Source organism: Chamaea fasciata, unplaced genomic scaffold (genome assembly GCF_029207755.1).
Source record: "Chamaea fasciata isolate MVZ Bird 193981 ecotype frontalis unplaced genomic scaffold, bChaFas1.0.hap1 SCAF_1, whole genome shotgun sequence".
Classification (NCBI taxonomy): Eukaryota; Metazoa; Chordata; class Aves; order Passeriformes; family Sylviidae; genus Chamaea; species Chamaea fasciata.
The window spans coordinates 41966233-41982004 of NW_027094086.1; the positions used below are offsets into that span (position 1 = coordinate 41966233).

General features: G+C 39.6%; 1 protein-coding gene and 2 long non-coding RNA genes across 3 annotated transcripts in view; 1 reads left to right on the forward strand and 2 right to left on the reverse strand.

Annotated features, from left to right (window-relative positions):
• Positions 1-1453: 1453 nt before the first annotated feature.
• Positions 1454-5168, forward strand: SNAI2 (snail family transcriptional repressor 2). Its single transcript, XM_066181575.1, has 3 exons — positions 1454-1797; positions 2364-2909; positions 3875-5168. The coding sequence occupies exons 1-3, from the start codon at positions 1719-1721 to the stop codon at positions 4054-4056; spliced, it is 807 nt and encodes a 268-aa protein (XP_066037672.1). The 5' UTR covers positions 1454-1718; the 3' UTR covers positions 4057-5168.
• Positions 5169-7010: 1842 nt separating this feature from the next.
• LOC136302036 (uncharacterized) lies at positions 7011-12521 on the reverse strand. Its single transcript, XR_010723989.1, has 3 exons — positions 12349-12521; positions 9043-9169; positions 7011-7536 (listed from the first exon to the last, which is right to left on the reverse strand). It is a non-coding gene; the product is annotated as an uncharacterized lncRNA (long non-coding RNA).
• A 779-nt stretch (positions 12522-13300) lies between these two features.
• Positions 13301-15772, reverse strand: part of LOC136302030 (uncharacterized) — a 53430-nt gene continuing 50958 nt past the window's right edge. Inside the window, exon 5 of the long non-coding RNA XR_010723988.1 lies at positions 13301-13737. This is a non-coding gene — a long non-coding RNA (uncharacterized lncRNA). The remainder of the gene's footprint in view (positions 13738-15772) is intronic.

A 15772-nucleotide genomic window follows, 5' to 3' on the forward strand; every position in this document is an offset into this window, starting at 1 on the left:
TATTCCAACACCTGCTGCAAAAACGGGCTGGGGTGGTCTCTGTCAAACGTCCTCCATGCCTTCTCCCAAGAGGAGAGAGAGAGCTCCAGCGTCACACCAGCACGGCATGCCGGTATGTGCCCAGGCAGGTGTAGGTAATACACAACGAGGGGGGAAGGGGTGGGGAGGGCAGACCAAGAGTCAATCAGAGTGTAATTTGTGTTAGAAATTTACCAGCGTTCAGCTGTCCATATTTCCAAAATGCAAATATTCTAAAATTAAAAAACCTATCTGTAACTTAATATCTCCTCTAAATCAATCTAGATAACCAGAACACTCTGTGGCACATTTAAGAGGCTTTAATCTTAAATTAAATACATAGCATAGATTATACCTTCATAGGAAATCAAGAGGTCCTGAAATATACTAATGGAGAAGGACATGTAAGAGACATTTAAATTACCCAGTCTATAATTTTGGGGGGATTGCTTATCTATGCATCTTTTCACTGCTTTGGGTAATTAGGAAAATTTCCTTGGCAGTGTCCTAAGAAGATAGGCAAAAGAGTGACATAACTACTCCCAAGGAAGGTGAGGTCGAGGTTTTGCATTCTGCAGATTTTTAAAGTAAAAGAGAAAGTATTCTTCATATGAGCAGTCTGAAGCAGTATGCATATTATATAAAGACTATCACCCTGCTCTGAAATATAATCCTCCCAAGGCTTCTCCCACTCCTAGATTTAATTTGCAGTATCTGTCTGGTCCTTCTGCCTGAACGGGTGCAGGTTAGGGAGGCAGGCTGCTCATCTCCAGCCTTTCCTTAGGACCACTATTCAAAGGCAGCTCCCAAATGGAGCAGCCACACATTCAGTTCAAAGTCTTCCATTAGGTCTGCCGGCCAACTTGTTATCTTGTAGTGTCGTGTGTGTGTGTTTGCCCATTCTGCTCTTCGTGATCAGTTTGTCCCGTTGTAATTCTCATATCAAACATCTGGAAACCAGACTCGTTTAAAAGAAAAACTAAAAAGCAAAAGAAGAAGAAAAAAAGAAAAGGGGGGGGGAAGTTGGGGGGAGGAAAAAGAAAATAGGGAGAAAGGGGGGGGAAAAGGCGGGGGGGATGGGGAAGGGGGGGAAAAAGGTGGGAGGAAGAAGAAAAAGAAGTTTCGATGCCTATGACTTATCCAGGTCGCTGTCAGAAAGGAAAAAAAATCTATTTCGGCTGAATCAGTAAACTGACCTTTATTTTCAAGAATTTTGAGCAATACATTTTTGTAGACTGCAGTTCTACAGAGCCACATCCCCCCACTTCGGAGCAGGGTAACGCGCTCTGCTGGAGCTCTCTTCCCCCGTTCACAGCTGTCTCCAGGGGGAGGAGCTGAAACCTGAACCAAACCCTCCGAGTGGGATTGGATCCCTCAGCCAGCAGCCCCAGACCCCTCCCAGAAAAACAGCCTCTTTGGAAAAGTGCTTGAGAACATCCCAAAGCGATTGGAGGAGCGGAAAACCCTTCCCCCCTGCACCTGACTCGTGGGTATTTACAGCACTTTTCAAGGCGCCTCGGCACTGCCACTGCACAAGCGGGAGTGCATGGGCTGCGCGGGGCCGGCAGCGCCGTAGGGACCAGGAGCGGGACCGATGCGCCCGCAGTGACACCGCGTGTGCCTGTGCTGCGCCACCCGGGACCGCCGCGCCCACCCGCAAAGACACAGAGTCTGCGAGAAGCACAAACCCTGCATCCAAAATGCCACGCTCCTTCCTGGTCAAGAAGCATTTCAATTCGTCTAAGAAGCCGAACTACAGCGAGCTGGACACTCATACAGGTAACAAAACGAAATCTGGTGCCACCGCGTCGCTCCTGAGGCTGCGGTCGTTGCGTGGCAGTGCTGAGGAGGGGTGGGATTGCTCTGCACGCTGGAGGGGACGGGTTAGTTCATTGCTCGTTCTATTTTCTCCTGCTTACAAGGAGGGAGTTTTGAGAAATATGTCGGTGCTGACCAGAATGAATCATGAAAGTTTGCTCATCCACTTGAACGCAAGTTACTTAGAAAGGATTTGGAGTTTTCCTGTTCTGTATCTGTTGGTGGTGGAATTGAAACTTTGTTCAAATCCTTCAGGAAGTTTCACTGCTTCATTGTGTCAGGCTGCGCAGATTTAGAAGCAGCATGCCGCCTTGAAGAGACTCTTCAGCTGCAATTTGCCTGTTCAAGGGCACTGTATCTACCCATCAGAATATTTGTATGAAACAGTATTTCCTGAATCTCCCTTCTACTCTGATTACCCTACTGAGTGTTTCATTTATGCGGCTTTTAATCCTCAAAGTGTTAATTTTGCTGTTTTTCGAAGTACATTTGGGTTCTCTTACCTTAAATTGTTCTTCTTTCTCCAGTGATTATATCCCCATACCTGTACGAAAGCTATCCAGTCCCTATCATACCACAGCCAGAGATCCTGAGCTCAGTAGCTTACAATCCCATTACTGTGTGGACTACAACTGGGCTGCTACCGTCTCCGCTACCCAATGACCTCTCTCCGCTTTCTGGATACCCCTCATCTTTGGGAAGAGTCAGCCCACCTCCACCTTCTGACACCTCCTCCAAAGACCACAGCGGCTCAGAAAGTCCCATTAGCGATGAAGAAGAGAGAATCCAGTCAAAGCTTTCAGACCCTCATGCAATCGAAGCTGAAAAGTTCCAGTGCAGTTTGTGCAACAAGACCTATTCGACTTTCTCTGGGTTGGCCAAACACAAGCAGCTGCACTGTGATGCCCAGTCTAGGAAATCGTTCAGCTGCAAGTACTGTGACAAGGAGTATGTCAGCCTGGGAGCGCTTAAGATGCACATCAGGACCCACACGCTACCTTGTGTCTGCAAGATCTGCGGCAAAGCTTTCTCTAGACCCTGGCTACTTCAAGGGCACATTAGAACTCACACTGGTAAGAGCAAGGGTTACATTTGCAGTTTCTTGTTGCTATAACGTCGGGATGCCTTTTTTGCCATTTTTCTCCACAGGTGGAAAAACCAGCAGCATTTCTTAACTAGCCTTGAAATGCATCCACAGAATTTCAAATGAATCATTAAAAGGCTAGATTGTCCCTCTTACAGGGAATGGGGGGGGGGGGGGGGGGGTGCGGTTAGCATGGTCTCATAACTGCATACCAGATACTGGCATTAATCAGCATTGCTCCCTTGATAGTTTTAGGATGTTTTAGCCCACTTCTAGTAGCTGAAGCTTTTGCTTTAAGTATTTTATGTTAACTTTCAGGCTTGGGTAGTTGCTAACTTTAAGAAGGTTCCAACTGACTCTGAAATCAGGCAGCAAAAAACAGGCAATGCATGAGGGGCTGCTTTCTGACTCCTTAAGCAGCTGGCAAGTTTTGCATGTGCTACCTCAAGTCCTTAAGAGTTAGAAACCCATCATCAGCAAAGCGGTTGGGTTTTTTCTATTGAGGCAAAAATGGGTTTTGAGTATAACACTGGGTACAATGTAATGTCTGTACAGCTGTTTGCTGCTTTTCAGTAAAAGCCCTTGTTCCCCAGTAATTCACACAGCATTAAGCAGAAAATGTTCTATGGAAATATTTGAAAATGTAGGAAGGAGCCCAGTCTAAAAGTACTCCATGCACCTGTAGATGCAGGAGGTGTCAGCAGCTTGTTTTCAGAGACTGCACTTTACAACACATTCTCAATAGACTGGGGTTCTACAAAAGAGTCAGCAGTGTTGAAAGCTGCTGTATCTGTAGCCTGATTAACTTTTTATTAGACATTTTTTCTTATAACAAGTCATTCCTGTTTGTTCTTTTTTGTCTTAGGGTAAAAGTAGGTTTTACCTGTCCCAAACATGTACTTTTTCATTTTTTAAAAAGATTTATCCTATTTTCTCTTGATGTTTCCTTTGTAGGAGAGAAGCCATTTTCCTGTCCTCACTGCAACAGGGCTTTTGCAGACAGATCCAATCTGAGGGCTCATCTGCAGACCCACTCAGATGTGAAGAAATACCAGTGCAAAAATTGCTCCAAAACTTTCTCCAGAATGTCTCTTCTGCACAAACATGAGGAATCTGGCTGCTGTGTAGCACACTGAGTCATGCAGTCAATGTTTACCTGGACTTGATGCATTTCTCCACTTGTGTTCCAAACGATAAGTGGAAATCCAAAGGCGTTTTCTCGTCTACTTTTCAGCCAAAAAAAAAAAAAAAATAAAATAAAAGGAACCAAAAATCAAAGAAACCAAACCAACAAAACAAAACACCACCAAGCAAGCAAACAAATAAACCAGTGAAAGAACTTAGAATGTCACTAGAAATGAGCTTTAAGTAGTTTCTGTTCTGCCATACATTTGCATTCTTAAGTGTGAATTCTGAAATAGGGAGAAAGACGCCATGCATGACATTTCAAGTAGATCTAAAGGAAGAAGCATTATCAGCTTTCTTTATAGATGAAGCCAAATGTAGGTTGTCTTTTCTTGCTTAGAAAAGGCTTCAAAGTTAATAATACATTCCTGCCAAGCCATTTCAACCAAAGAAACAGTATTTTAAGTGGAAATTTTAATGAGAATACTACCCAAGTGAATTTTGCTAGACACCATTTATCTCAGGTGCCTTAAAAAGTATTCCAAGTTTACCTTAGTAAATGTTTAATATTCTTCATTGCTGTGTTTTTTTATTTTATTTTATTAGAAGCCAAGGCCTTTATTAATGACCTGAAATGCTTTAAAAATGCATAACTAAAAGAGAGAAAAAAGTATGAGAATGTACGAAAAAATTAAAAGCCACAAATTAACTGCATGTGCCTTAATAAATAAATAAAAAGATAATACTGTAGCTTCAAACATTCCTGGTGCATGCTTGACCATCCTTTAATATGGAATAGTTCCTCTAAACTTCATTTTTGTTTTAAAAAACGGGAATAAGTGCAAGAGAGGGGATCCATGGGAGTTTTACAATAATTTTTTTTTTAATGCACAAAGGAAATGCAATATTTTCAGCATTACCCCTCCAAGTGCCTTTTTTATTGATGATTTTGTAAAGTATGTGGACATAATGTAAATATTTTTATTTTTATATGATTGAATGTGTTATGAATGAAAGCAAATTGTTGCCCATAGCAGCATCTATAGATAACTTGAAGAAAGTGTGAAGTGAAATTGATGTTGTTTTCTAGCCACTTTTTTACAATAAACATTTTTAAGTAAGATTTCTGTTGTTTGGTCTAATTAAACAACCGTGTGTACACTTTGGAACATAATAAAATATGAATGTCTCTACAAGACCAAATGAAGATAAAAGTAAATTTCATATGTGAAGGCTTACTCCACAAGTTCCAAACGTTAGAAAGGAATATATACATTATATTTTAAAAGACTTTCCACCTTACAGTGCATTTTTCTAATTGGTAATTGGTGCTTTAGAACACTTGCTTTTCTCCTACTTACAACACTACGACAACATTGTGAAATATATTTTGTCAAAACCATTTAAGAGCAATGTATTTTTCTTGCATTCTAACAGATGAAAGGATGCTATTAGAGAGGCCTCATAGTATTTTCCCTGAGACTTTCACATCAGGGGATATGGGCCTGATCCAAAGCTCATTAAAGTCAGTAGAGCCTTACAAGAGTTCAGCAATGTTTGCATGATGCTCTTTTAAAGTAGTAAAGTCACAGTATAATATACTTTATATGGCAATTTCAAGATGATTAAAGATATTTTATTAAAATGTATTACATATCAGAACTGCCAAGTGAATGCATTATGACTGTATATCAGCTAATATATCACAGGAAAGAAATTATTCTGTAATAAAAACTAGAAATCTTTTTTCTTCAGATGATTTGACTAAGCACTCCAAGATCTGAACTACATGTAAGTATTACAACTTCAACAAATCGTGTCTCATCATTACTGACTGGTGTGAAACAACAGCATTTTCAACTTTTAGCAAAGTACAAAGCTAGAGAACAGACAGGCACCAGCTGGCACCCAGTCTGAAGACCACTATGTCTATACTAGGGTGCAACCGGAACAAGTAATAGCAAAAAATAAAATTCCAGCAATTTACCAAGAATGTTACTGATGTGTAAACACAAGATGAGCATTTCTTGAAAACAAGTGTGTTTCTGCAAAATAATGCAATAGATCATACATGCCTTCTGTCTCCTCCAGCCCAGTTCTGGAGGAGGGATTCAGCAGGACTGCACTGGAATAATGCAGGCAGTAATAAGGCACAAGTTTTGTACCTTTTATCCACAGAAAGCATGATACTGAAAAATGAGGCTCAAATGAAGATTTCATATTCTTCAAATATTATAACAATGATTCCCTAGGAGTTGCTAGATTTTTTTTTTTTTCAGGAAATAGCTGGAGAGTTCAAGAAAGATAGGGTTAGTGGGAATTTGTGAGGTAACATTTCAAAATGAACACATGAAGGCATCAAATACCCTTGAAAAGTTTCATGTGGTTTCTCTATTGATTTGCACTTCCATGTCATTTGCTTTGAAGTTTGTAGGCTCCAGCAGCTCTTTGTGCAGCTCCTGCTTCCCAGAGCAAAGTTTACTGGAGTATGAGCAAAGCTCTGGCAGTCAATAGCTATTTGTACTGTTCTAGGTTTGCTCTCCTGTGCTGTGCCACAAAGACGTTTCCATTGTTTGAATTCACACTTTAAATTCTCTGCACCCACAGTAAATTAAACAGTGTAAGAGCTTGACTTCTTGAGTGGAAATGCTACTGCTGTCCTCAAGGGAAATCAGATGGAAACGTCATCAAAATACAGTATGCTAAACCAAACACAAGTGGAACTGGTCTGATTTGGAGATGACAATTAAGATATGCTACTTTGCATGCCTGTAACACCTGTACTCATAAAACACAAAGATGGGAAAGGCTAGAAGCTCTTTTGGCTCATCTTTGTAATTGAAACAGAGCACTCTATCACAGATCCCAGCTCTCTGTCCAGTTGCAGCATAAACTTCCCAAGCGCTTAATTTCTCTGCTTTTCTTGTGTGACTGCTTTCTGTTCCCTGTCAGGAGTTTCCCCAAAACCTATCCCATTAATAGCTTTACCTCATTACCTTAGAAATGCCCTTCTGCACCTGCACAAGCTATTTATCAATGTAAATTGAATTCTGTTCTGAGCTGCTGGTTGATGACTCCTATGACTTTCTCAACACACAATGGAGAAGCTCCCTCCAAGGTCAATCAGCCCATTGAATCTCTTTGGCTATTGCAATATTTTCACAACACGTCTCTTATTCTATATCCAAGTAATCTTTTAAACTTTTAAAATCTTTCTTAGGAAAGAATAGTACTTGTACTTACTGCTTCTTTTCTGAAATCTGCCTTTTTTTTTTTTCCAGAATGCGGTCCAGATCCTTCCTTTAGGATGTTCTGCCAACCTACTTTCAGTGTTCTTTCAGTGTTCAGAGAAGAGCAGAACCACCTCAGCACTTGTGAAGTTACAAGTTAACTATGTGAATTTCTCAAGGCTGAAGGCAATAATTGATTCACTTTGGTTTCCATGTCTTTCTTCCCTTGCTTCTGTTTGGGCATGCTTTTCACTTCAGAGGCTGCAGAATGAAGGGAGATGTACATGAAATGAAGACAGAACAAAGTACACTTTTAGGCTCAAAGCACTACAATTATCCTACCATGTAATGCAGAGTTAGGAAAAGCATGTTATACACTCACCAAAGGCTCAAAAGAAGTGCCGCTCAGATTAAGGCACCATGAAATCTTTCTTCTGTATTTTGCTCTATTATTTGGATTGTTATAGTTCCTGTTGCCATTAAGCAAACTCAGAGCCTATTACTCTAAGCCCCATAAAATCATATAAAAATGAAACACTGTAAAGATCCCATAATTTCAATTAAAAAGAAAACAATGGGAAACCTGGTAATTTAGTTTTGATGTCTTGTGCTACAGCTGATTTCCCCTGCCACAAAATAAATCAATGTTTAATTTGAAAACATTTTTTTTCTTGAATAAGACATTTTCAGTTACGAGTGTTATTGCTTTCGAAATAGTGGGTTTTACTGGCTGTCTCAAGTGTTTGGCTTTGTCTTTTTAAAGTAGGTGTTCTAAAAGTTAGATTATATGAATTATAACTCTGGTACACAGAATTATGAGGAGTAGAAGGTGAGAAGTGCACTCCAACCTGTATATATTGTAGTATCAAATGATAACGGCAAGAAATAAGAACAGATTGTTCTAGTGAATCACGGATCATGGAATGATTGAGGTGGGAAATCATCTCTGCAGATTGACTAGTCCAACCCCCCCTGCTCAAAGCAGGGTCAGGAATGAAGTTTACCCCGGGCTGTGGTCAGATGGGGTTTTGACATCTCAAGAAATGGAGACTCCATGACCTCTCCGAGCAACCTGTACCAGTGTTCAGTCACACTTACAGTACCAAAGGGGATTTTCTTGCATTTAAATGGAATTTTCTGTACTTGCCCTGTCACTGGGCAGGACTAAGAGTCTGACTGTATTCTTCACTCCCTTACATCAGGAATTTATACACATTAAGAAGACCTTCCTTGAGCTTTTTCTTTTCAAGTTATCTCAGTGACTCCAATATGAGGTATGCTCCAATCTCTTAATTACTTATGTTGTCCTTCACTGGGCTCTGGTATTCTCATCTCAGCCTTGTACTGGTGAGCCCAGAACTGGACCTAGTGCTGCAGATGGGCTGCACCAGTGCTGAGCAGAGGTGGAAATACCATTCAGCTTCTCATGGGAGGCTGACAGGATGCATAAAATTTGTAGGAACAGCCAAAGCAGTAGAAAAGAAACAAAACAAAAAATTCTTTGTTGCTTCTTCCCAAAAATTTTTTTTTTCCTTCTAAATACACACAAAGGCCTCAGGAACCTTGAAGGTTGTGGAGTCTGGGACTGTGTTTTCCAGAACAACAGGAATTGCCCTGGCCCATTGCAGACTGCAGCATAAGGATGCCTCAGCCAAACCAGACTAGAGATTAAAAAAAAAATGTATCAATAAAATAGGAAAAACAAGTTCATAATGGTGCTGGTTTTGCATGCTTGGCAGTTTGGTCACCTTGTTCCTCTTCACTCACCTTTTCACTACTTCAAGAATGCCATCCAAAACAATGGTTTTTTTCTTCCTCTGATGCACTCACCATTTTGGGTACAAAAACAGAAGTGCTCATTCATGGCCCTCCTTCTTTTGTTCTCCCCACATCTCTGCAACACAAAAGTTATGCAACACTTGCTTTCTGTTTCATCTGTCACCTCTATCCCTTTTACCTGGGTACTGAATATTCCCATCTCTTGTTTGTATACCTCTTTGTTCTACTGTCCAGTGCATGCACTGAGTAGCTGTAAGGATGAAGGTCACAGATAACCCTTGCTAAGAAGGAATAAAAGACCTTTTATATCTTTCAGTTATAGATTTTTTTTTTTTTTTGTAAAAAGAAGACATGGAAAACAGGAATCACATGAGTACCAGCTCAAATTCACATGTTTCCAATATTTTTAGTAGCATTCACTCTGTAAACTTGGACGAGCAACCGAGGTACATACAGATATTACCTTTTTTTTTTTCTCCACACAAATAGACAGAGAGCTGCACATTTAAACTCACAAATCCTTTCACTTCAGCCTGGCTTGGGGGATCTACTTCAGAAAATCCCTCAGAGAGGTCCCTCATTTTGTTGCTAGAGCACCCCTCAGTTTAAAAAGTGGATTTAAATGCAAACACAAGGGTGCTGTCTAGCAGGGCAAAGTCAAAAGAGGGTGTTCCTCAAGATGTTTTTCCATCTATTTGGCATAGTAATGATGGAGAATGCCACACATTCTGGATCAGAATAGTTTCCTAGAAATTTATATTTATCTTACTTATCCTATAAAACAGAGCCTTTTGCCTGACCAAAGGAGACTACAGAAAGCCATTCTTTACTTTGCAAAGACCCTACATTCTCCTTTCCTCTCATGTTTTAGCCCATTCCATTACTGCTTTCTCTGCCTTGCACAGGAATCATCTCATTCCCAGATGCGTCTAACAGGGAATCAGAGTCAGGGGATCATGGATCTTTTAATGCTAGAGAGATGTGGGCATTGCTCTGGCTTCTACACAGACCCAGACATGGGACAACAAATGTTCCATGCTGGGCCATCAAATGGCAGCAGCTCCCTGACCGTCCCCTCTCCACACATTTTCAAAGTCATGACCTGAGAATGCAGGAGCTTGGTCTAACAGATCCCTCTCAGAGAAGTGCCTACATCTCCTTGAATCCAGTGGGCTCATCAGAGTACTATCAGACATCTGCTAAGACGCTAATAAGATGCAGTTGAAGTATAAAGTTGTACTGCAATTAGCTCAGATTTTGCACATGTCCCTAAACCAAAGAAAATTCCTTTGAATGTAACCTGCCCTCTAATGTGGGCTGGCAGATCATCCACTGCTGACAATGAATGAAGAGTTGGAAGAATGAAAACTGACAGCTATCAAGTAACTTCAGTGAAAATTAAATGAAAAACAATCAGCAACTCAAAGTAATAATATTATGCATAAAAGACTAATAAAAATCCCCCCATCTCAGTTAAATCTTCATTGTATTTGGCATTAAGTCATTAATTTTTTTACATTTTTTAAGTATTATAAAATATTTTGCAAGACAGTTCACCAAGATTTATAGCAAAGTATTCACTATTCATCTGTAATACATGAAACCAGGCCAGGTTGCTATGTCCTAAGGAAATTGAAAAAAGAATCTTGTGACTTGTGATGGACATTTCATGGTGTTTGTAAAACAGCTTGGCATCTCAGCCCAGATCCTAACTAGTTCTGACTGGACAAGGCCAACATTCAAAAACAGTCAGGATTTTTTGACAGCTCTCACTTAATGACAGAAAAACAATTTATTTGGAAAATGGCTTTCTGCTCCTAGGTAGTTTCAAGAAATTGTTCCACCCCTCTCCTTTGTTCCCACTTTTCCAACTACTGGCAGAAAAAAAGTAGTTGCAATTGCCGATAATTTCGTTTCCCAGGGACATTTTCTCAGAGGTTTGAAAGTCATGGCTGTAGTTTGGTGGTCCCAGCAGATGACTGAGATCTGCTCCTGAATATTTGAACCCAAATGCTTTGTCAGTCCACAGACAAACATGCCAGCTTGTCACACTGGCAGGACAACAGGGGTTCTGGAAACAAGGATAAGAAAAAAGGGGTCCCAGGGGCTGTTGAAATGTCAGTCTTCAATTAATAGGAGGACATGGAAGTTAGAAGATATTTACAAGCAGCAAAATATCAATTACAAATAACCTTCCAGGTCAGTCTTCTGTACCAGGAAAAAAATCAAAAATTCGGCACTGCTTAGCTTTGAGAACAAATTTTGACTTCAGTTAGGACTGATTTGATAAATCAGGTATGTCTCATGACTGCTCTTATTGCCACAAAATATAGTCAGAACTCAGGCTGTAGTAGATTTTTTTAATTACAGATGTAGAAATTACAAGAACATCCAAAATCATGATAAACTATATATATTTTTGTATCTACATAAAAAAGTAAAAACAGTAAAATGAAATATGCAGAATTAAAGTTGGGAAAATAGTTTAAGAAACAGCCCTGCCACACTGCTGGTTAGTTTTTATGTTAGCCTAAAGCTTTTAACCAAAAGAAAAAAATTTCATTGTTTTACAGCTAAAAAAAAAAAAAAAAAAAAAAAAAAAAAAAAAAAAAGCGAGAAAAAGTGAGTATGCTTCCTTTTCACCAAAATTGCACAGATCCCTGAAGGAAACTGAGATATTTTGACAATCATGATAGAGAGCTCCTACAGTTTTTATGTCGATGTGTGCCAATTTTGTGGAAGCAATTCAATGTACAGGGCATCCTGGGATGGTCCCATACTGTGGTTTTCTCACCTTGAACTTTGGATTTGCCCCTGTCAAAAGGACTTGAATCTATATGGATATTTGCTGACAGAAATGGAATAATCCTTTGTTGCAGTGTGATCCCATGTTCTGCATTACATGTATTTGTTCTGGTATATAATGCTAAAAAAGGAACATAGCCAAAAGTATGCAAGACTAGGTATCTTCTTCTTCCTAAAACACTTGCCTATTTAGAGGTCTATGGATCCTTTCTTCTAGTAAACCCCTTTTTTCTTGCTCTATAGTTGCCCAGGCTGAAGAGGGATCAGAATGATCTGTGATTAGTTCTTGCCTTTTCCTGCACTGCTACAGTTTCTGTGTCTGACTGTGCTAACAATGATAAGGGTGCAATTCTGAGTTTCTGTGGTAAGTTTATAGCCTTTTTAACATCTTTCTCCTTGGTCTTTGTTACATACTAATGGAAAGAATGCACAATGTGAACTTATTATTTAGGCCAAGTACAAGTGATCTTTGAAGGTATAATTCCTCACCATTTTTCAGATAACTTGCAGACGTGATATTAAATCTGAGCTCCTGAGTTTGAGAAACTTTTTCTGTTCATCTTTGTGTCCTGGTATCAGCTGGAAGATAATTAATTTCCTTCTTAGTAGTTGTTAAAGTGCTCTGTTTTGGATCTATTATGAGAATAATGTTGATAACACACTGTTGTTTTTGCTAAGTAGTGCTTACCCTAAATCAAGGACTTTTCAGCTTCCCATGCTCTGCGACCGAGCAGCTGCACAAAAAGACTGGAGGGAGCACAGCCAGGACAACTTACCTGAACTGGCCAAAGGGATATTCCTTACCACAGAACATGCCCAGTATATAAATGGGGGACACTGGCTGGGAAGTGTCAATCATAGCTCAAAACTGGCTGGACATCGGTCAGCAGGTGGTGAGCAATTTTATCGTGAGTCACTTATTTCTCTTGGGTTTTATTCCTCTATCTTTCTCTCTTTACTTTTCACCATATTTTTAACTCTGTTTGAATTATCAAACTGTTCTTAACCCACCAAGAGTTCTACCTCTTTCTTATTCTCTTCCCCATCCCATCAAGCATGCTGGGAAATGAGAAAATGGCTAGCGTGGTACTTAGTTGTTGACTGGGGTCAGATCACAACACTTTGGTAAATGTCTTTCCCCCTTGTTTATATATCCATGTTTAAAATAAAAAGTAAAAAATTTCACAAGAGATATCTGGAAGACAACCTGAAATTATGGCTCTTCTCTTTTCACTTTAAGATGATATGTTTGAGAAGGGAACTGCTGAATGTACAATGCTTGCTGCTTTGACACTGTGAGAAGAAGTGTCATAGTTCTTAAAGAAAATAAATGCCTGCTTGCTTCTTAGGTCACTAATGGAGAGGAAGGATCTGGTCTGAGGCATTTGTAAAAACTCAAATATGTTGCCATCATATTTTTGTCCCCCCCTTAAAACAGGAAACAGTTTTTAGGACTTCCAGTCCAGATAATATTTCCTTACTCATATTGCTTTGTTCCTAAACATAAGAGCTTTTGTCTGAGAAAGATCTAGCATTGTTCTTTTTTAGGAGCCCATAACTAAAATTTCAGCATTTATTACCTACACAGATGAACACTATAGTGTATCACTATACAGATTCCATGCAGTCCCTCATTTCAAAAGGAGGAAGACATATTTTGAAGGGACGCCATGTGAAGTCAAACCATGCATTTGTATTGCCCCTTCACCGACAGGGTATGACCAAGTCAAACTCTCTGTTGGCAGGACTCTCTCCTCCCTTGAACCAGAGCCACTCTTGTGAATGACTTGTCCTTTAGCTTTATTCTCATTCTCTTTGAATCTCTGGTAGTGGTGCTTAACACGTTGTCAGGATCCATCATGCTCTGATCTGGTGCAGCTGGGAAAAAAGCAGACCAGTATTTCAGTGAAGTATCCATAAACAATCCTTCCCTCCAGGAGATTTTGCTGATGTAACTGTGAAGCATTTACCCAACTCATAATGACAAAGTGTCCAGAAGTGTTTCTCCTGGCTGCCCAAGACAACTTGCAGGCAAATATCACACCACTAGACTTTAGCTTTTGTCAGTACAGGAGTGTTGGAGGAAAAAAGTAAAAAGAGAGAGAAGTAAGCATAAAAACATCAGTGAAACAATCTTGGGAAAAGTTCCTGACACAGACCTGATCTAAGGACAGTACAGCTTACACACCTTGCTCCAAGGGTTTGGCCTGAGGTGTAGCCCAGACATTAATGCTTAAATGGTACGATTTCGATGTGGCTTGTGATGGGAATTAGGGTTGGAAAATGTTCATTTAGTGGCAGAAGAAGAGCTGGAAGCAGATTGTCTCATGGTGTTACTACAGCAAATATATGAGTTAATCCTTTTGCATTCATTTTTTTTATTCCTTGCCTGGCTTTAGTGAGGATGAATAATGTCCATGTCTTGAAACACCTCGGTAATAGTTCAGCAGGATTGCTGTGACCTTTCCTCGTTGGACCAGTACTGATTAGCTGCAGATTTCGATGTGTGATCAGGTGACAAGCCAGACTTGCAGAGTCTGAACTGCTGCAGTTGCTGTTGAGGAATGTAAAACGGCAATTTCTGCTGCTCATTGAAGGGAAAACTAGTAAGCTGGTGGAAATGTAGAGTTGAAGTGGAATGCATTTCTTTAATTACTCCTTCTGATTTATATTTTGCATGTCACTACATATGCATGGACTATGTTGAGCTAGGAATGCTCCATTTTGAGTTTAACTGTTTGAACCTCGCATTAACTTAGGCCAAAGATGAACCTTTCAAGGTAATCTAAAGTGTAGACTTCTTAACTGATGTGAATGGCAGCCTTCCTGTTTTAAATTACAAGTTGTAAAAAGAGAGTTATATTGTCAATCAGACAGCAAATGATGCTGCACTGGCCTTTCTAGAAAAACAAGCAATGGGTAATAAATTACTTTATGGTAGGATTGAATTAAAAACAAAAAGTCCTTATCAGTGCAGTATGTTTTCTGGTCCACCTAGAGTCATCTGTTTTAATCTATTCCACCTATGTTACATTTGCCTTTTTTTTTTTAAATTGAAACTAGTCCTTTTAAGCATATATGTGTATGCATACAGATAAATATATATATAAATACATATATATATATAAATACATATATACAAACATATACACAAATCTTTTCTTCACATAAGCAGAGATAGAATTAAGTGACACTGTAAATGATACTTTATTTTTTGAGCAGTATTTTTAATATGAGGCACATTCCCGTTCTGTCTATTCCAAAATCTTACTTTTCATTTAAAAAAAAAAAAAACCAAAACAAAACAAACAAACAAACAAACACACCAAAAAAAAAGGAAAAAAAAAACTACAAAGCATCTCTTGTTCCTATTGTTACCCAGGAAAAACAGACTTTTGACAGCAATCAAGTGTAACCAGTAGACTTGTGGTCACCTTCAAGCAGCTGAAAAATATACCACAATGGCAGACAATTCTTAAAGAGAAATATTGGCACTGCTTCATCCAGAAAGGTTTCAATGGGAGCAGTCGCCAAGGACATGATAAATATTACTAGAGAAACCTGTTCTAGGGCTGACCAAAGCATGGAATCAAAGCATGGGAGAACATCATAGTGAAGATCTTCACTATTTAATGTGACCTTTTATCTTAGTGTTGCAGGCAACAGCCTACTGGACTACATTTGTAAAAACAGAAACTGTCACTGGCAGTAGGATCTTCTTGGAAGGTTTCTGAGATTCTCAACACTGAAAAAAATAATGTTTCTTCCACCTTCCCTTTCCATTCAGTTCCTGCTTCTGAGCTACATAAAATGCATGGCCCAATGAACCAGCCTGTAGACTGGCTTCCAGAGCCAGTATGCTGGCACCTAGTTCCCATATCAGTCAAGAAATCTTCCTTATGCTTATGGAATA